General features: G+C 41.8%; 1 protein-coding gene across 7 annotated transcripts in view; it reads left to right on the forward strand.

Annotated features, from left to right (window-relative positions):
- The window catches only part of fcsk (fucose kinase), a 391,653-nt gene that overhangs the window by 10,760 nt on the left and 360,398 nt on the right, over positions 1 to 20,495 (forward strand). For 5 of the 7 annotated variants that reach the window (XR_011952315.1, XM_072547619.1, XM_072547621.1 and 2 more), the window contains one exon: positions 13,909 to 14,110. Coding sequence is in view for 5 of the 7 variants with exons in the window: in XM_072547619.1 (XP_072403720.1) it covers positions 13,969 to 14,110 (142 nt within the window). In the remaining 2 variants the exon portion in view is untranslated. Of the gene's footprint in view, positions 1 to 13,908; positions 14,111 to 20,495 lie in introns of those variants that run through there. The other 2 variants (XM_072547622.1, XM_072547624.1) reach the window with 2 other exon arrangements.

Here is a 20,495-nt window from a genome sequence, read left to right on the forward strand (position 1 = left end):
TCAATAACCTTTCCTCCAACAATTTGTACCCAAATGCAGCAAGATTTGGACAGGATCCAGGTTTGGGATAATAAATAGAAGTAACATTCTTGTGACAAAAGTGCCAGACAATAAGTAATTACCACCTCTTAACAGTGGCATTACTCTTGTTGAATCCCACAGCATAAACATTCCGGAGTTTCCCATTTAATCAGCCACAATGATTGGTTGTAAGATCCTAAGAAATAGGAGCATGATTAGGCCATTCAGCCCATTGAGCCTGGCTGTGCCATTCTGATCTGATTATAGCTTTAATCTCAATTTGTTGTCCACTTCTCTAATAGCCTTTGACAACTTTGACAATTACAAATCTAAATGAACCAGTTCATAAATGACCTGGCCTACACTGCTCCTGTTGAAAGAGAATTTCAAACACTAATTATCCTCTGAGAGGACAAATTCCTCCTCATCTACATATTGATTGGAAAGACCCTTTATTTTAAACTATGACCTCTAATTCTATATTTATCCCTTGAGGAGAACTTTCCTTTTCACACCCACCTCTCCAGGTCTTGTACATTTAGTCATTCTTCTAAACTCCAATAGATGCGTACCCAACCTGTAGAGGCTTTACTTCTCAGGTAGCCCACCACATCCCTGAAAGTAGTCAAGTAAACCTTCTCTGAGCTGCCTTCGATAATATATTTTTTCATAAGTTGGAGACCAAAACTGGATGAGTTGCAATGTGGTCTCATCAATGCCATGCACAACTGTAGCAAAACTTTCCAACTTTTGTATTTCATAACTCATTGCAACAGAAAACAACATTCCATTCGTCACTTGTTTTATCTTCCTACTAACGTTTTGTTAGCTAACATTGTCACAATCAATCTGTGAGTGAGGCTTACTAATTTATGATGGCAGAGCTGTGATCCCAATTATCAAGCTTCCAGATGAGGGACAAACTGACTCTCCCCTTCTTTACTCACCTATCTTCTGAGCTGGTCACAACGAGGTTAATTAAAAAAAGAAACTCTCTCTCGTGGATACAAATGGATTCATATTTTAAAGGAGCTGATTTTTTCTCAAGAAAACTGTGGTAATGAAAAAGTGAGTTTATTACTTAGTAAAAGCAATAAACAACAATAGTACAACACAGGCATATAGTCAAAAAAAGCCACTCTCTGAGTCATTCAAGAAGATTAGTTAATGTAATGTTGGTCACTGAGCAGTGATTTCAATTTCCTTTGCAGATGAGCTAAAATTCTTTTGCCATGTTTCCATTTTGAACTGGCTTTCTATCTGACTTCCATCATTTAATCTGAGAGAATCTTTTACCGACAATACAGGGGTGACAAGTGGATGATTCTTCGACTGTGACCTTCACAGCTCAAGCTTAGGCTAGTGCGTATGAGTGCCTCAACCCACTAACAAATACACACCATGGTTGAAACATGCTTTTATTCTTGAAAGAGAAAGCACAAATATGTGTCTTGTCCAGACTGCTGTCTTTTGTGCCATCCTGTTCACAGTCTGAGATGTACACAGAAATTACAATTCAGTTTTTAGTGCACATCTCACTTTGGTGCTTCCTTGACATCTTGTGGTTCAGGTGATATTTCAGGGTTCTTCACCAGACTGACTTTCCAAACATAGACTGGGACTGCCATAGTATTAAGAGTTTAGATGGAGAGGAATTTGTTAAATGCGTACAAGAATTTTTTCTGATTCAGTATGTAGATGTATCTACTAGAGAAGGTGCAAAACCTGACCTACTCTTGGGGAATAATTCAGAGCAAGTGACTAAGGTGTCAGTGAAGGAACATTTTGGGTCAGTGACCATAATTCTATGTTTTAAAAGAGTGATGGAAAAAGATAGATTGGATCTAAAAGTTGAAGTTCTAAATTGGAGGAAGGCTAATTTTGGCAAAGGTTGATTGGGGGCAGATGTTCACAGGTAAAGGGACGGCTGGAAAATGGGAAGCCTTCAGAAATGAGATAATGTGAGTCCAGAGACAATATATTCCTGTTAGGGTGAAAGGCAAGGCTGGTAGGTGTAGACAGTGCTGGATGATGACCAGAGAAATTGTGGTTTTGGTCAAGAAAAAGAAGGAAGCCTTTGTCAGGTATAGACAACAGAGATCGAGTGAATCCTTAGAGTATAAAGGCAGTAGGAGTATACTTCAGAGGGAAATCAGGAGGGCAAAAAGGGGACATGAGATAGTTTTGGCAAATAGGGTTAAGAAGAATCCAAAGGGAATATATAAACACATTAAGATCAAAAGAGTAACTAGGGAGAGAATAGGACCCCTCAAAGATCTGTAAAGCACCCGATGTGTGGAACTGCAAGAGGTGGGGGAGATATCAAATGAGTATTTTGCATCAGTGTTTACTGTAGAATAGGTCATGGAAGATATAGAATGTGGGGAAATAGATGGTGGCATCTTGAAAAATGTAGATATTACAGAGGAGGTGGTGCTGGATGTCTTGAAATGCATAAAGGTGGATAAATCCCCAGGACCTGATCAGGTGTGCCTGAGAACTGTGTGGGAAGTTAGAGAAGTGATTGCTGGGCCTCTTGCTGAGATATTTGTATCATCAATAGTTATTGGTGAAGTGCCGGAAGACTGGAGGTTGGCTAATGTGGTGCCGCTATATAAGAAAAGTGGTAAGGAAAAGCCAGGGAAGTATAGACAGATGAGCCTGACATCGGTGGTGGGCAGGTTTTTGGAGGGAATCCTGAGGGCAGGATATACATGTATTTGGATAGGCAAGGACTCATTAGGAACAGTCAGCATGACTTTGTGCGTGGGAAATCATGTCTTATTAACTTGATTGAGGTTTTTGAAGTAGCAAAGAGGTTGATGAGAGCAGACCAGTGGACATGATTTATGTGGACTTCAGTAAGGTGTTCGACAAGGTTCCTCATGGTAAACTGGTTAGCAAGGTTAGATCTCATGAAATACAGGAAGAACTAGCCATTTAGGTACAGAACTGGCTCACTCGTAGAAGACAGATGGTGCTGGTGGAGGGTTGTTTTTCAGACTAGAGACCTGTGACCAGTAGTGTGCCAAAAGGATTGATGCTGGGTCCACTGCGTTTTGTAATTCATATGAGTGCTTTGGATGTGAACATAGGAGGTATAGTTAGTAAGTTTGTAGATGACACCAAAATTGGAGGTGTAGTGGACAGCAAAGAAGATTACCTTACAGTACAACAGGGTTTTGATCAAATGGGTCAATGGGCCAAGGAATGGCTGATGGAGTTTAATGTAGATAAGTGTGAGGTGCTCCATTTTGGAAAGGCAAATCAGTGTAGGATCTATACACTTAATGGTAAGGTCTTGGGGAGTATTGCTGAACAAAGAGACCTTAGAGTGCAGGTTCATAATTCCTTGAAAGTGAAGTCTCAGGTCGATAGGATAGTGAAGAAGGTGTTTGGTATGCTTTCCTTTATTGGTCAGAGCATTGAGTATAGGAGTTAGGAGGTCATGTTATGGCTATATAGGACATTCGTTAGGCCGCTTTTGGAATATTGTATGCAATTCTGGTCTCCCTCCAAAAGAAAGGATGTTGTGAAACTTGAAAAGGTTCAGAAAAGATCTACAAGAATGTTGCCAGGGTTGGAGGATTTGAGCTATAGGGGGAGGCTGAATAGGCTGGGCCTGTTTTGCCTGAAATGTCAAAGGCTGAGGGTTGACCTCATAGAGGTTTATAAAATCATGTGGGGCATGGATAGGATAAATAGACGAAGTCTTTTGCCTAGGGTGAGGGAGTCCTGAACTAGGGGGCATAGATTTAGGGTGAGAGGGGAAAGATTTAAAAGGGACCTAAGGGGCAACGTTTTCACACAAACGGGACTTACAGGCAACATTTTTATGTAGAGTGTGGTGCGTGTATGGAATGAGCTGCCAGAGGAAGTGGTGGAGGCTGCTACTATCACAACATTTAAAAAGGCATCTGGATGGGTATATCCATCCAGTAAAGGTTTAAAGGGATATGGGCCAGGTACTGGCAAATTGGACTAGATTAGGTTAGGCTTGGACGAGTTAGACTGAAGGGTTGGTTTCTATGCTGTGCATCTATATGACTCTATGTAGTACTTTATCAAGTGCCGTTTAGAAATATGCATAGACCAAAAATGATTAATTATAATAAAGTAATTAAACATAATTTCCTTTTGACAAAATCATGTTTACTCTGTTGATTGTATAATAATTTTTCTAAATGAGATGCTACTCCTTTCCGTTAATGGAATCTAATGTTTTCTAATGTCAGATGCTAGACTAAATGACCTATAGTTTCCTGCTTTCTGTTTCCATCTTTTGAGGTACATTTGTCTTGTGCAATTGTCAAATTATCTTGGACCTTTCCAGAATCCAGGACATTTTGGAAGATTACAACAATGCATCACTGTCTCTGGAAAGCCTTCCTTTCAGACCTAAATAGTCCAAGGTACTTGTCAGCTTTTTACCTCATCGTTTTGCTCGACTTTTTTTTTTGCTAGGGAGTATTTCAAGTTCTTCCCTTGGGGTTTCTACTATTTTTAGGATGCTTTATGCCTCTTCTGTTGTGAAGACTGATACAATTTACTTCAAAATGGACTTCATTTCCTTGTTTACTACAATATAGAGTAAAATAGAGGCTCTTACTTCTGTGGTACTGCCTTCAAATTTAGTACCTAGCTATTCTTCATTCCACATTTCTTGGTCTTATCTTTGTTGCTCAACAGGCCCCTCAGCCTTTGGGAATCATGCTCTTAGCTGCAGGCAATTGTATCTATCCCCCGAATTGTACTGACCCATAATCCTTCTTCAACTACATTTTACAGAGGAACCTCGATTCTCCGAATGAGATGGGCGGGCACTATTTTGTTCAGATAATTGATTATTCAGTTAATTGATTCAATGCCTTTCCTCTGGGGCTTGGAATTTTCTGTTAAGTCTGCTCTCTGCTCAGGAGACTGGGCAGCAGCACACTGCGCATGAGCCCCCACCACCCCACCTGCCCCCACCCTGCCCCTGTCTGCCCCCCCAACCCAGTCCAACATCGCCCCCACCCCTGCCCCTGTCCAACACTGTCCCCGTGCCTGCCCCCACACCCCCAACCTTGTCCAACACTGCCCCCCAATCCCATCCAACACTGCCCCCACTTCCATCCACCCACCACATCCATCATTGCCCCCCTCCCGCCCCCGTCCACCCCCACGCCGCCCCCCGCCCTATCCTCAACACCCCCCCTCCTCCACCCGGTACCGTCCGTCCGTCTGTCCATCCGACACAAGATGCTACTGCTCCTGCTGCCTTTTGGGGGGTGAGTCTCCAAATAGCGCGTGCGTGCGCATACACATACAAATGTTTACTGCAACCTTTTGACAGGTTGCACCTTTATCTGTACAGGACAGTGTTGGAGAAAGAAAGTATCTGAGGAAGGGGGGATTTAGGGTACACATCTGTGTAGAACTCCAGGGAAAGTGTTGGGGGGGGGGGGGGGGGGGCGGTGGTTGGAGAGGGAGGTCGGGAGGTCAGTCCTTTGGAGATGGTGCCTGGGCTCCTATCGATGTCCAGGACTGTTCTCGCAGCATTTCAGTAAGCCGAGATCACTTTTAATCACTGTAAACAAAAGACGCGATCGGTATTGGAAACAAGTTTTTGATGTAATGTTTCTATTGGGATCTCGAGATCTCCTTCGAATAATCCGATTTTCGGATAATCGAGGTTCCTCTGTATTTCCTTTCTGTATGGGACTGTGGTCAGTTTATTCACCTTCCTTCTTAACCACTCAAATTGCAGAACATGAAACTGTTGAGTTTGCAAAGCCTGAATCTCCTTCATTGGTACCTTATCGATCCCCATACTTGCTTCTCCAGAGTCACACCACCCTGTCCTTGACCACAGATAAAGTCTGAAATATCTAGCTGAAGTGGTGTGATAGTTGACAATGGTTACACAGTGGCTCCCTGTTCCAGGTTTTATTGAATTTCAGTTTCACTGTCTGCTGTGCTGGGATTTGAACTCACAAGGTTGGCCTGTGTTCCAGGTTGGTCGTACAGTGACATTACCACTATGCTACCACTTCCCTATTTAGGGCAAAAGAGTTTAAAAGTTGTCAAATTGCCTGCCTGTGTACCTAATTAATGTCTCTAAATTTTAAATTGTAGGTCTTTTAGTCTTTGGCTCTCTCTCTTAAATGAATCCCTTTTGTAACAGGCCAGAAAAGCATGACCTCTCCAAATCACATCAATTTCCAAAACTTGAGTGTTAAGCAGTAATCTCACTGAATGTTTGTGATATTGTGACTTCAAAAGTAAGTCAGAGACTCAGTATTCTGCTGTGCATTACTGAGGTCCTGACTGTGCAAGCCACTCCATCAAATGCAAGACAATTGCCTGAAATGTGATGGAATGCTCTCTTGTTACCTTCGTGAGAACAACTCTTTAAAAAAAGAATTGATCTCTTGAGACTAAGCATCCACTTGATTGGTATCCCATTCACCACCTTAAAGATTAATTCCCTTTCTTCTGGTAATTATGACTGCAGTGTGTGCTATCTTTAAGATCTGCTGAGCAACTATTAAATCCATAGTCTTATTATCTGGAAGAGCATGGGGACCAGGCATATGGATGAAACTGTCACCTTCAGAATTCTCTCCAAGATTTGGAAATGTGTCATTGTTCCTTTACATTTGGACAAAATACTGCAACTCCATTCTTAACTGCACTCTGGGAGTGTCTTCACTGTACGGACAGCAGCAATTCAGGAATACAGCTTGCCACCCCCCTTTGTGGGTAACTAAAGAAGGACATAGCAAATGCTGATCTTAATTCAACCTTTTACGAATAGAATTATGCAAGTGACAGTTGGATGACAATAACAATAACTTGTTTCACTGCTGATAACAAGAATTATAAGAATGACTTGTATCATTGAAGGATAGATCTGTTTTGAAGGCCAATGTAAAATAAAATTCAATCTTTATGATAACTATACGTGGTAGCATTATTCAGTTTGCCACTATTGAGTTTCACCTGGGGTATTTGCAGCTGGAGCAGGTCTTGGACTGAAAATTTAATCCAGGGACCAAGATGGGCTCTTGTTTTGCCTTTCTCAGCCAGGTAACTGTACTGGAAGAAAAAAACTCAGCTGAAGGATAAAGATGTGAGTTGTACCAAGACAGTGATAAATGAATGAGTGTCATTATTTGCCTCCATTGTTCTAGGCTTGACATTCTTCCATTCATTGTCCTGTGTGAAACTGGAAAGGAGGAAGTTATATTGGGGTTGTGGAGAAGCAAATTTGCAATGTAACTGTGACTGTTCTTGATCAACAGGGTAATTGACTAATGATCTGGAGCAGAAAGTCTGTTTGATTTCCAATTCCATCCTGTCAGTTGTAGGAATCAGTAGTAGTCATCCTACTCCCTTCAGGAGCTAATTAAATTTTAGTGAATACAAATCAGCTGTCAAAAGCCATTTTTTGTTTACTGGCCTCACTCTCTCTCTCACCTGTAAAGGTTTTTTTGATGTGAATTATCCCACACTCCCTTATATCTACTTTTCCAATAGCTCGACTCAAAAGTGTAGTGATGGACCTTCTCATAATCCAAAGTTGATATCTGAGCTTTTCTATGATATATTATTCATCAACCTCTCCAGCAGTTGACCAAGTTTAAGATTGGATGAGGCTACGCATGGTTTGAATTGTTAAGAAGTTTTATACCACAGTAAGGTGTACATAACTATGATCTTTGTACCTTAGCTCACATTAACATGAACATGCCAACCATCCTACTTCATTGATTGAGACAGTCAAAAATCACAACCAGATTTAGGTCCACCAGGTTTATTTTAAACCGCAAGCTTTTGGAGCCCCCACTCCTTCCTCAGACAGTTAGTGAGACAGGATACATCGGACACAGGGCAGCACGGATGGCACAGTGGTTAGCAATGCCGCCTCACAGCGCCAGAGACCTGGGTTCAATTCCCACCTTAGGCAACTGTCTGTGTGGAGTTTGCACATTCTTCCCGTGTCTGCGTGGGTTTCCTTTGGGTGCTCCGATTTCCTCCCACAGTCCAAAAATGTGCCGGTTAGGTGAATTGGCCATGCTAAATTGCCTGTAGTGTTAGGTGAAGGGGTAAATGTACGGGAATGAGTCTGGGTGGTTGCTCTTCGGAATGTCGGTGTGGACTTGTTGGGTCGAAGGGCCTGTTTCCACACTGTAAGTAATCTAATTATCTAAGCTAATCTTATAAGTACAATGTCAAAGAGTCATACAACTTATGCAAATGTGTTGAACAAATCTAGATGGCTGTTAAGTCTTTAATCAGTTAAATTGTTGTACAAAGTCCATTCATCTGTTGTCATAGCGCTTGCTTGGTTTTACCAATATACCTTAAAGACAACATCGATCACAACACCATACAACCCTGTCATGGCAACCAGTGCAAGACCTATCAAAGCATAGACATGATGTTACCATTAGGCGTGGAACACCACCCACCACATGCATGGCAGGTACTCATGTGACTCAGCCAACGTTTCTATCTCATTCACTGCAGGCAAGGATTCCCCGAGGCATGGTATATTGGCGAAACCAAGCAGACGGTATGATATCAGATGAATGGACACCTTGCCATAATTACCATACAGGGGTTATCCATTCCAGTGGGGGAACACTTCAGCAGTCAAGGACATTCAGCCTCAAGGCTTTGGATAAATGTCCTCCAAGGCGGACTTCAGGACACGCAACAGTGTAGAGTTGACGAACAGAGGCTGATAGCCATGTTCGATCCCATGAGGATGGAGTCGACCGGGATCGTGAATTCATATCACACTGCAGATGACCCCACTACACTACACACACACCTACACACATTTTCACAGGCATATACTTCCTTGCACTTGTTCATGCACTCTCTTGAGCACACACACTTTTGCACACATTCAGGTATGCTCTCTCACACACATACCTCCTCACACTCATTCACACTTCTTTTGAAGCGCACACTGTGTCTCTTTCAAAAGCACTCTCAAAACTCCCCCTCTGTCTCGCACACGCGCATACATGCACATGCACTCCCTCTCTCTTCCTCACACAAACATGCATGCCCCCCCCCCCCCCAACACACAGACATATATGGTGTGAATTTACATTTGCAGCTTTGTATTTGCAGATACATTCTATTTTGTTCAAATAGCGCACAATATGTACACAGTCAGTCATAAAACCAGTCTGACAGATACGAACAACTTGAAACATGGCCTTACACCTAAAATACATTTTCTGACCTGAGGTGTCACCTTTATTCCGATAAAATCTGGAGTTATCTTGGGGTCAGTGACTTGAAAGAAATTCTGGGATTGACATATTAATCAAATGAAATCTGTAACTCCATTCTAACTGATTAAAGACTTAATAGCCATCCAGGTTTGTTCGAAATATTCGCAAAAGTTGTATGAGCCTTTGATCTTTTACTTATACATTTTGTGTTTGATGTATTCTTTCTCACTAGCTGCCTGAGGAAGGAGCAGGGGCTCTGAAAGCTTGCAGTTTCAAATAAACCTGTTGGACTATATTCCTGTGTCATGTGGTATTTTTGATTTTGTCCACCCCATTCCAATACCTCCATATCTTGATTGATTCAGACTAACTCCTCTCAACTCTTAGCTCCTAGGCAATGCATACGGTCTCTGCTTTGCAGTTCTTTGTCATCTAATTGTCTGTTTATTTTGCATAGCTTCACAAGTTTCTTCTTTCTTGGAAAATGCTGGGAAGTGTTGGGGCGGTAGGAGGAGGTGTCATTGAGTTGGTGTCTGGCATCGGCGAGGTAGAGGTCAATGTAACTTTAACTTTGCGCCCCTGCCATCAGCTGGTTTGATGGTGAGGTTGGGGTTGGAGTGGCGGGTGGACAAGTTGAGGTGGTCAATGTTGCAACGAGATTTGGAGATAAAGAAGTCGAAGGAGGGTAAGAGATCAGCACGGGGTGTTCAAGAGGAAGGAGTATGTTGGAGGCAGGAGAAAGGGGTCTTCAGCGGGTTGGTGGGAGTCGCCATTGAAAAGGTAAGCATGGAGGTGGAGGTGGAGGTGGGGTAAGAAAAGCTCAATATCGCAGATGTTGCAGAACCCGTTGAACCAGGGGTGTATTGGGATGAAGGTGAGATGTTTCCTGAGGACTCATTCTGTCCTACGTCCTGGAGTGAGACTTGAACCTGGAACAGTTGTTATATCTCATTGTCAGTACGCAATACAGTATATCAATACGCCTTTAAGAATTGTGCTCTTGATATCATTGCTGTACCATAGTACGCAGCCTGAGGGTGTAAAGATCTCCACCTTGGCTCTGATCTCTTAAACCAAGATACTCTATGGAAAGCATGCCACTCTGTAACTTAATGGCTCAATACCATTTGTGACATTGATGTGCCCGTGGCCATAATATTTGTGCATAGTCACGAGTTGTATTGAGGAATCCAAGATCTTTAGTACCATAATTACCATGGCTAGTTTCTTGTGCATCAATGGGTAACATGCATCTTGCTGCATCAAGGAATGTTGCTGACTTAGCTACATTAAGATGCCGTCAGCTGACTGCCTTTGCAGCATTCTGCTTCTAAAAGTTTTCAATTCTTATCCCTTTCTTTACAGGCACAGATTAAAGGACTTTCCATCACATGGGTAATGGTAGCATTATGATCAGAAAAACTAACAAATCATTTATTATTTGCTCTTTGGAGGTAAAATAACATCCAGTAACCTAATCATTGGGAGTAATTTTTTAAAAAGTCATGAAAGTAGACTGAAGCAAAGTACTGCAATTCTGAAAAGAAAACAAATTCTGGAGATATTTCACAGGTCAAGCTTCTTCTTTGGAGCGAGAAGCAAATTGGATTTTATGGGCAGTGGTAAAGCTACCTACAAAGATTTGACAGGCTTTTAATTGTGGAGACATCCTGTCATTTCCTCTGCAGGAAATCTGGCACAGGAGCATAAACAAAAGGGACCAGAAGTAGGCCATTTGGTCTCTCATGATGAATGATAGGGCAAACTAGATCATGGCTGATCCGGCCCAGGCCCCAATTCCTCTTTTTGTGCTAGCTCAGTATAGATGTCAACATACTTCCTCTTTAAAGTGTGGATGGTAGACCAGACCAGTCCTTGTGGCATTTTACAGTTGATGTCTTTTCAATCTGAAAAAGACCCATTAATTCCAACTCTGTATCTGTGTTTTAATGAACTGTTAATCTATGTTAATAACATTACCTCAATATGTAAACTCCTATCTTGTGAAATAACATTCCTGAATACCTTCTGAAAATCCAAGTACACTACATCCACCTTTTCCTCTTTATAAACTTGGCTTGTTACATACTCAAAGAGCACTAAAAAAATTGTCAAATGTGATTTGCCTTTCACAAGACCATATTGATTCTTTTTGATTGTATTAAGCTTTCACAAATGCCCTGCCATTATTTCCTAAATAATGGAATCTAGCATTTTCCCAACAATGTCTTTAAATAAAGCAAAATACTACAATACTCAAAATCTGAAATAAAATGAAATGCTAGAGATATTTCAGCAGGTTTGTGAAACAGACGAGTCTTCTTTGGAACTGATGTCAGATAGTACGCTGACTGGCCGATGGTTTTCTGCTTTCTATCTCCCACCCTTCTTGAACAGGAGTGTCACATTAGTAGTTTTCCAATCTTCTAGAATCCTCTGTGAATTCTGAAATGTTTTGATTAATTCCTCCACCTTCTCTGCAGCCACTTTCTTTGATGCAGGCAATCGGGTGCTGGTAGCTTGTCTGCATTTTAACCTGTTAGTTTGTCAAATACTTTGTCTCTCTGATAAAGACTATTATACAATCTTTCCTCTCATTATCACCTTGCTCCTCTGTTATCTTTTGGGTGGGTCATTTTTCAAGTTTAATTAAACTTTGTAACAGCTCTTTTACATTGGAGAGTGTCTATTGTAATCCCACTTTTTATTGTAAAACAAAAGAGATGGTAAACAGATGATAGACCTTCAGTCTGGTGTTAGTAGTAGGGAAATGCCAGACTCCATTATAAAAGATTTAATATTAGAGCACTTGGAAAACAGTGACAAGATTGGATCAAATTTGCATGGATGTACGAGGGGGGAAGTCCTATTTGATTTCTTCTATCATTATCTGGGTGACATTCCAAATAAGTAAAGGCAAATCATCTGTGATGAGTTCTGGATGCAGGGCGATTGTTTCATTTCCAGTGAGCAATGTTGGCAGTTCCTTCATAATCCATGCTTTGTGTCTTCCAAGGATCCTGGAAGATCATGGCTATGAATTCTGAAACTCTGTTTCTGATTCCACTGATGTTGCTGCTCAGTATTTTCAGCATTTTCTGTTTCTATTTAGTATAGATGTGTGCACCTGTTAAAATGTTAACATAAAGTCCTTTTTTTACCAAAGGTCCTGATGGTATTTTTCCCAATCGTGAAATATCATAATTGAGAAGTATATAACAGGTAGTAATTGAACTTGAGATCTTCATGATCTGGGAAAGAGTGTGCCTTTAATGCTGAAGTTTCAAAGATAATAGTTTTGAAGCCACTTGTGGTTTGTTGACAGCTAGAATGGCACAATACTTATGACTTCCATCTGTGAGATTTCTAACTTAACTTTTCATTCTGATATATGGGAGAAAAACAGGTGACTTCTTTCTTCAATCCAATTTTATTTATTTTAATATGGAATGTGAGGGAAGTAGACAAAGGGATTTCAGTTATTTCACTTTAAAATTGTACTTATTGTTGATTCAGCTACCATTGGAGGTGACTAGTCTAGTGTAATAGACTATTATATTAAATTCAGTGCATCTGAGGGCACTCTCTGTGATCTTTATCCACAGTTGTAATCAAAAGTGTCCAGGAAAACTTGTCATACTTTATTTGCACCTTTTGCTTCAGTGGGTGTTCTGCATTTATTGCTCATCTCTAATTGCCCAGAGGCAGTTAAGAGTCAACCACATTGCTGTGGGTCTGCAACCAGTGTAGGCTTTTAGGACTTTGGTGAGTTGAGGGGTGGGAACAGGGTACAGTTGCTGCATTTGCAGGTCAATGTAAGTTGGCTGCCTCTTCGAGCAGGGTAACCTGCCGGAATAACCTTGCACACTTCACTCACTGATATCATAGTCATAGTAATAGTAATCCCTACAGTGTGGAAACAGGCCATTTGGCCCAACAAGCCCATACCGACCCTCCGAAGAGTATCCAACCCAGACCCATTCCTCTGTTAGTCTACATTCCCCCTGACTAATGAACCGAGCCTAAGCATCCCTGAACACTATGGAACAATTTAGCATGGCCAATTCACTTAACCTGCACGTCTTTGGACTGTGGGAGGAAACTGGAGCACCCGGAGGAAACCCATGCAGACAGTGTGCAAACTCCATGCAGACAGTCGCTGGAATCGAACCCAGGTCCTAGTGCTGTGAGGCAGCAGTGCTAACCACTGAGCTATTGTGCAGTCCATATCTATACACACGTACCAGTTTTTCTGAATAGTATTAATAAAGCAATCAGAATGCAGCACTTCCATTTGAGGGTATTATATGGGATTAAAATTTAAATGGAGTGTTTATGAGGGGGTACTACTTCATCTCAGTTTTGGGTCGATTAACTCAGTTGGCTGGACAGCTGATTTGTAATGCAGAGTGATGCCAGCAATGTGTGTTCACTTCCTGTATCTGCTAAGATCCCACTTTCACCACCTTGTTTGAGACATGGTGACCCTCAGGTTAAACCACCAGTCGCGTCTCTTTATTGAAAGAGCAGCCCTATAGTCCTTTACTCCATGTGGGGAAAGGTCCTTCAACCTAAAAGATTTTGGGAACTATTGTACTGCACAATGCCTCAAGTCAACAACTAATGACATAGTTACTTTGTTTCTTGGCAGCAACGTGACGTTTCTGAAAACCAACCAAATGGCATAAGTTGAAGAGATCTAAATAAAGGAATGGCAAACAAAGTGGACAGACAACATGGTGAGAATTTGGCTGCAGAGCAGCAGAATTCTAGCAACCAAACAAAAAACGTGGACTGGACTGTCATTGCCCTCACCTGCCAGTACAAGGATAGTATTTATGCTTTTCAAAGAGGTAAGGGGCAGGATGGGCATAAAAATCTAGACATGAATTGTATCCCTACTAAATCATATTTAGAGGTCAATGTTGTAATGTTAATCAAGTTATCTTTCTTGACTTGCAAGGTGCCCACTGTGAATTGAATTTGATTATTCCACAGTACTAAATGTTGAAATGTAAGGTTAAGTGTGGTGTTGCTTTCAGTGTGTGAATGGAATGCTTTCACAGTTAGAGTTATCATCAATAGCTCTCATGTCAGATATAGCATGGTTTGTGAATGTTGATGCACGTACAAAGCACCTATCTACTTTTCTAGACATTCTATAGCTACCTATTTGTTCTTATGTCATATTTAAAATTCTAGTTCTCCACTGCTCATCCAAGCTAAAACATTTTCTCACTGAGATAACCTTCACTTTGCCTTTGGGCATACAAACTATCTGACTTCCCATCCATGGTGATTTTCAACTTCCACTTTCAATTCTTCTTAATTTTACTGCTCTTCTTCATTCTTTAATTTCTCACTCCATAAATGTACCCAACCTAAATTCATGGCCACATCCCTGACCTTGGCTGCTCACAGCCCATTGCTACTTGTGTCAATCACAGTTAAGGCTATCTCTGATCATTTCCTTGTATAACATTTTGTTTTAAACTCACATGGGATGTGGCTCTTGCTACCTGGGCCAGCATTGATTGCCCATTCTAAGTTTTCTTTGTGTAAGTGGTGATGAACTGCCTTCTTGAACAGCTGCAATCTATTTAGTGTACATATACCCATAGTGGCTTTAAGGAGGGAGTTCCAGGCTGTTGGCACAATGACACTGAAGGAATGGTGATATATTTCCATGTCTGGTTGTGCATGGTTTGGAGAATTTTCAGGAAGTAATGTTTCTGTGTATTTTACCGCCTTTGTTCTAATTGTAATGGTGATGAGTTTAGAAGGTACTGTCTAAAGAATCTTGGTGAACTTCTGCAGTGTACCTTATAGACTTAATGGTAAGGTCCTAGGGAGTGTTGCTGAACAAAGAGACCTTGATTGCAGGTTCATAGCTCCTTGAAAGTGGAATCGCAAGTAGATAGGATAGTGAAGAAGGCGTTTGGTATGCTTTCCTTTATTGGTCAGAGTATTGAGTACAGGAGTTAGGAGGTCATGTTGCGGCTGTACAGGACATCGGTTAGGCCACTGTTGGAATATTGCATGGAAACAGACCCTTCGGTCCAACCCGTCCATGCCGACCAGATATCCCAACCCAATCTAGTCCCACCTGCCAGCACCCGGCCCATATCCCTCCATACCCTTCCTATTCATATGCCCATCCAAATGCCTCTTAAATGTTGCAATTGTACCAGCCTCCACAACTTCCTCTGGCAGCTCATACCATACACATACCAATCTCTGTGTGATAAAGTTCCCCGTAGATCTCTTTTATACCTTTTCCCTCTCACCCTAAACCTATGCCCTCTAGTTCTGGACTCCCTGACCCAGGAAAAAGACTTTGCCTATTTACCCTATCCATGCCCCTCATAATTTTGTAAGCCTCTATAAGGTCACCCCTCAGCCTCCGAACCTCCAGGGAAAACAGCCCCAGCCTGTTCACAGAGGAAAGTTGAGCTGAGAGAACTGGCCATTCCCTTCATTGTACAAGTGCTTTTTTTAAACCTAAAAGCTGCTTCAAATAGATTAACCCAGCCATTTTGGCAACTCTATATCAGAGTGGTGCTGGAAAAGCACAGCAGGTCAGGCAGCATCCGAGGTGCAGGAAAATGTATAGCTCTATTCCTGATGGAGGGTTTTTGCCCAAAACATCAATTTTCCTGCACCTCGGATGCTGCCTGACCTGCAGTGCTTTTCCAGCACCTCTCTAATTTAGACTCTGGTTTCCAGCATCTGCAGTACTTGTTTTTACCATTTTGGCAACTCTGCCTCTTACAACACTTTTTTGAAAGAAACCAAGGGCAACACATGCTTGTTAAAGGAGCAGCATTGCCACAATATGTTGTGTATTAGTACGAGAGGCAATGAATATTGACTACAAGAGCAGAAGCCCTGATCAGATGACTGAATTTGTTCTGGGTAATGTTGAGTTTCTTTTAAATTGAATTTCTTAAAATGATGTGTATCCTGTCCCACACTTGAACTTAGCCTGACTTAAGATGATGCAAATACAGTGGTGTCTGGGGGCTGGTCACATGCTGCTAGCCATTTACTGCTCTGCTCTTGATGGTCCAGTTCAGTTTCTAATCATTGGTGACCCTGGAAGTATGGGCGCAGCAAGAACGAATATTTCCAACCAATGGACATTTTTCTCTTGAAACGCTGTCGCCCATTGGTTTCTGTTTTAATGAACTTCTTCTCCAGTATATTTATTGCCCATCCCTAGTTGCTGTTGAGAAGGTGGTTGTGAGTTACCTTCTTGAGTTTGAAAAGTGTGGTGCTGGAAAAGAGCAGCAGGCCAGGCAGCATCCGAGGAGCAGGAGAATTGACGTTTTGGGCAAAAGCCCTTCTTCAGGAAGTTACTTTCTTGAACCATTGCAGTCCATATGCTGTTGGTAGACCAACAATGTCCTTTGGGAGGAAATTACAGGAGTTTGACCTGGTAACACTGAAGAAACAGTGATATATTCCCAAGACAGGAGGGTGACTGGCTTGGAGGTGAACTTGCAGTTGATGGTTCTGCCCATATCTGTTCTGCCCTTGTCCTTCAAGTTGGAAGTGGCTGTGAGTTTGGAAGGTGCTGTCTATACTAAATGCTACTTTGATGCTGAGGATGGTTTCTTGCACCTGTACTTTGGAGCTAAGTGGTTCTTGTGAAACTTGAACAAAGCAATTGTGAGAGGGTTATTGGGAAGTAAGCATTATATGACAGGATTACTGGTGGCTGCTACCATTAATTTATCAGTTTATTTCTAATCCCAATGCGATCTTTAATTATCATGTTTGGACCATCCTGTTTTGTGGATAGGACAGTATCGACTAATCTTTCACATTGGCTGGGCAATAAATACTAACTCTAGTCAGATCTACAGGTTTTTTTTTCAAGAAAGCAAGAAATCCAATGGAAACAAACCCAGTCAATTCAGTCTTTTCTTGTAAGACAACTCACTCATTCCAGGCTTCAAGCCATGACTCACCTTCTCGGAGCCATGACTCACCTTCTCTCAACCTAGTATAAATACCTTCCTATTTCTCCCTTTTTTTTAGCTTTGACAAAGGGTCAGTTAGACTCGAAACGGCAGCTCTTTTCTCTCCTTACAGCTGCTGCCAGACTTGCTGAGATTTTCCAACATTTTCTGTTCCTGAACCACTTTCAGTATATTTACATCTTAGCTTAAATAAAACTTTCTGCTTGTGTGGAGATTACATGTTCTTCCTGTGTCTGTGTGGGTTTCCTCCAGGTGCTCCAGTTTCCTCCCAGTCTGTAGATGCAAGTTTGGCCATAGTTTCCAGGGATGTGCTGGCTAGAAGGATTTGCCATGGGAAATTAAGAGTCATAGGGATAGGGTAGGGGGCGATGGGTCTGGGTGGGATGCTGTTCAGAGGGTCAGTGTGGATTCAATAGACCTAGTGGCCTGCTTCCACACTGTAGGGATTCTATGATAACTTCCACTACTACTGGGCTTTACTGGGAACCTGAAGTATTAAAACCTTGTTCCTCTCTGGAAACGTTTCTGAGAATTTTAAATGTTTTTGTTTGTTTCTATTTTGCATTGAAGGGTTATCCCTTCTTTGAACTGAGAGTGCCATGTGATTTTTCTCCAATCAGTTCAGGAGGCAAGCAGCATCTGTGTTTAAGATTTCATCAAGAGAAACACTTGCTTTAATGCAGCCCTCTCTTTGCACTCTCTGACAGGTATGTTCATAGATTGAAGAGAAACAAATAACGTGCACCTGATATAGCTCCTTTAATGACTTTGGGATGTTCCAAAGGATTCTTACAGCCAAATGACAATGTTTTGAAGTGTAATCACTGTTGGAGCATTGCAACTAAGCAACCAATTTTGCTCTTGATAAGTTCCTATGATCAGCAAATAATTTTTTTCAAGGGATAAGTTTTTAACAGGTTACCAGGGATGTCCTTTGCTCTGTGAATAGTGTTGATGGATTTAGTTCATGTGACAGTGTTGACATTGCCTCCAGTTATCATTTTGCATTGGAGCATCAGCCTCAATTATCTAAAGTCTTGGACTGGTGCTCAAGTTGGGGGTGCAGGGAGAGGGGGAGATGAAGTTTACTGTAAAGACTACTGATTAATCCAAACTAACACTTATTGAACATGACAATAGATCATCTTGTGCAACACCAACAGGTAACTGGATCAGAAATTGGCTAGCTCATAAAAGGCAGAAGGTGGTGGTTAATGGGCAATGTTCATCCTGGAATTTATTTACTAGTGGTGTGCCGCAAGGATCTGTTTTGGGTCCACTGCTGTTTGTCATTTTTATAAAAGACCTGGAAGAGGGTGTAGAAGGATGGGTTAGTAAATTTGCAGATGACACTAAGGTCAGTGGAGTTGTGGACAGTGCCGAAGGATTTTGCAGGTTACGGAGGGACGTAGATAAGCTGCAGAGCTGGGAAGAGAGGCACCAAATGGAGTTTAATGTGGAAAAGTGTGAGGTGATTCACTTTGGAAGGAGCAACAGGAATAAAGGGTACTGGGCAAATGGTAAGATTCTTGACAGTGTTGATGGGCAGCGAGATCTCAGTGTCCATGTGCATAGATCCCTGAAAATTTCCGCCCAGGTTGCTAGGGTTGTTAAGAAAGCATACGGTATGTTAGCTTTTATTGGTAGAGGGATTGATTTTCGGAGCCATTAGATCATGTTGCAGCTGTACAAAACTCTGGTGCAGCTGCACTTGGAGTATTGCGTACCGTTCTGGTCACCACGTTATAGGAAGGATGGGGAAGCTTTGGGAAGGGCTCAGAGGCGATTTACTAGGATGTTGCCTGGTATGGAGGGACAGTCTTATGAGGAAAGACTGAGGGACTTGAAGCTGTTTTCATTGGAGAGAAGAAGGTTGAGATATTATTTAATTGAGACATATAAGATAATCAGACGGTTAGATAGGGTGGACAGTGAGGGCCTTTTTCCTTGGATGGTGATTGCGAGCACGAGGGGATGTAGCTTTAAACTGAGGGGTGATAGACATAGGACAGATGTCAAAGGTAGTTTCTTTACTCAGAGGGTAGTAGGGGCATGGAACGCACTGCCTGCAACAGTCGTAGACCTGCCAACTTTTAGGGCATTTACATGGTCATGGGTAAACATATGGATGAAAATGGAATAGTGTAGGTTAGATAGGCTGCAGATTGGTTCCACAGGTCAGCGCAACATCTAGGGCTGAAGGGCCTGTACCTCTCTGTAATGTTCTGTGTTCTATGTAACAGCTATGTCTCAAGGGTTGGAGAGGTTTGGCAGATGGTATTTTCCTTTCTTCTCTCTCATTTTTATCTTCACGCTTTTAAATTATCTTCATTTTTCCTTTTTTTTGTCCTTGGCAATGCTGTGACACCTAGAATCATGGAATCCCTACAGTGTGGAAATCGGCCATGAGGCCGATCGAGTCAGTGCTGACCATCTGAAGGGCACCCCACCAAAACCCAGCCCCCAACCGTATTCCTGTAACTCTGCAGCAACTGTGGCTAAACTACCTAACCTGAAACTCCCTAGACATTGCATGCAATTTAGCGTGGCCAAGCCACCTAACCTGTGCATCTTTGGACTGTGGGAGGAAACCCACGCAGACATGGGGAGAATGTGCAAACTCCATACAAACAGTTGCCCAAGGCTGGAATCAAATCCAGGTTCCTTGTTGATGTGAGACAGCAGTGCTAAACACCGACCGATCTCGCTGCTCATTGGTAAATGTTAACGATAAAACTTTTTAAACAGTGAAAAAGAAAGCTTAGTCATTGAAATGTCAAGTAGAACAGAGTTTTTAAACAGCATGATGCACAAAAATAAGTGACCTCTTTAATCCAAAATGAATGAGACATGCAACATGATCGAGAATGGATAGATGTGTGCACTGTTGGTGATTTGTCATCGTAATTTCTCACTCTTGGAAAAAGCTTTTATGACCTTTTTTTAGGCCAAAGCATGCCCTCCACTTCACCTCTCTTTCAGGGTGTTAATTAATTGTGAAGCATCGATTGGGCAGAACACCATAAGTCATGCACTATGACTTGCTCTATGTAATTTTTGCTCAGTTCAGGTACGGTTTCTGTGTCTGGGCATTATTCAATTTCAGGTACCATTCCAATAAGTTCTGGAGTATTCCATTTGGTTCAGTGTTTTACTTTTTTGCTCACGTCAGTACGCTACTTTGCTTGCTCCTTCAGAGTTCTTCACAGATTGGAAATTAAACTTAATGAACTTGAGAGAGAGGGTTGGTTAT

Source organism: Chiloscyllium punctatum, chromosome 26 (assembly GCF_047496795.1).
Source record: "Chiloscyllium punctatum isolate Juve2018m chromosome 26, sChiPun1.3, whole genome shotgun sequence".
Lineage (NCBI taxonomy): Eukaryota > Metazoa > Chordata > Chondrichthyes > Orectolobiformes > Hemiscylliidae > Chiloscyllium > Chiloscyllium punctatum.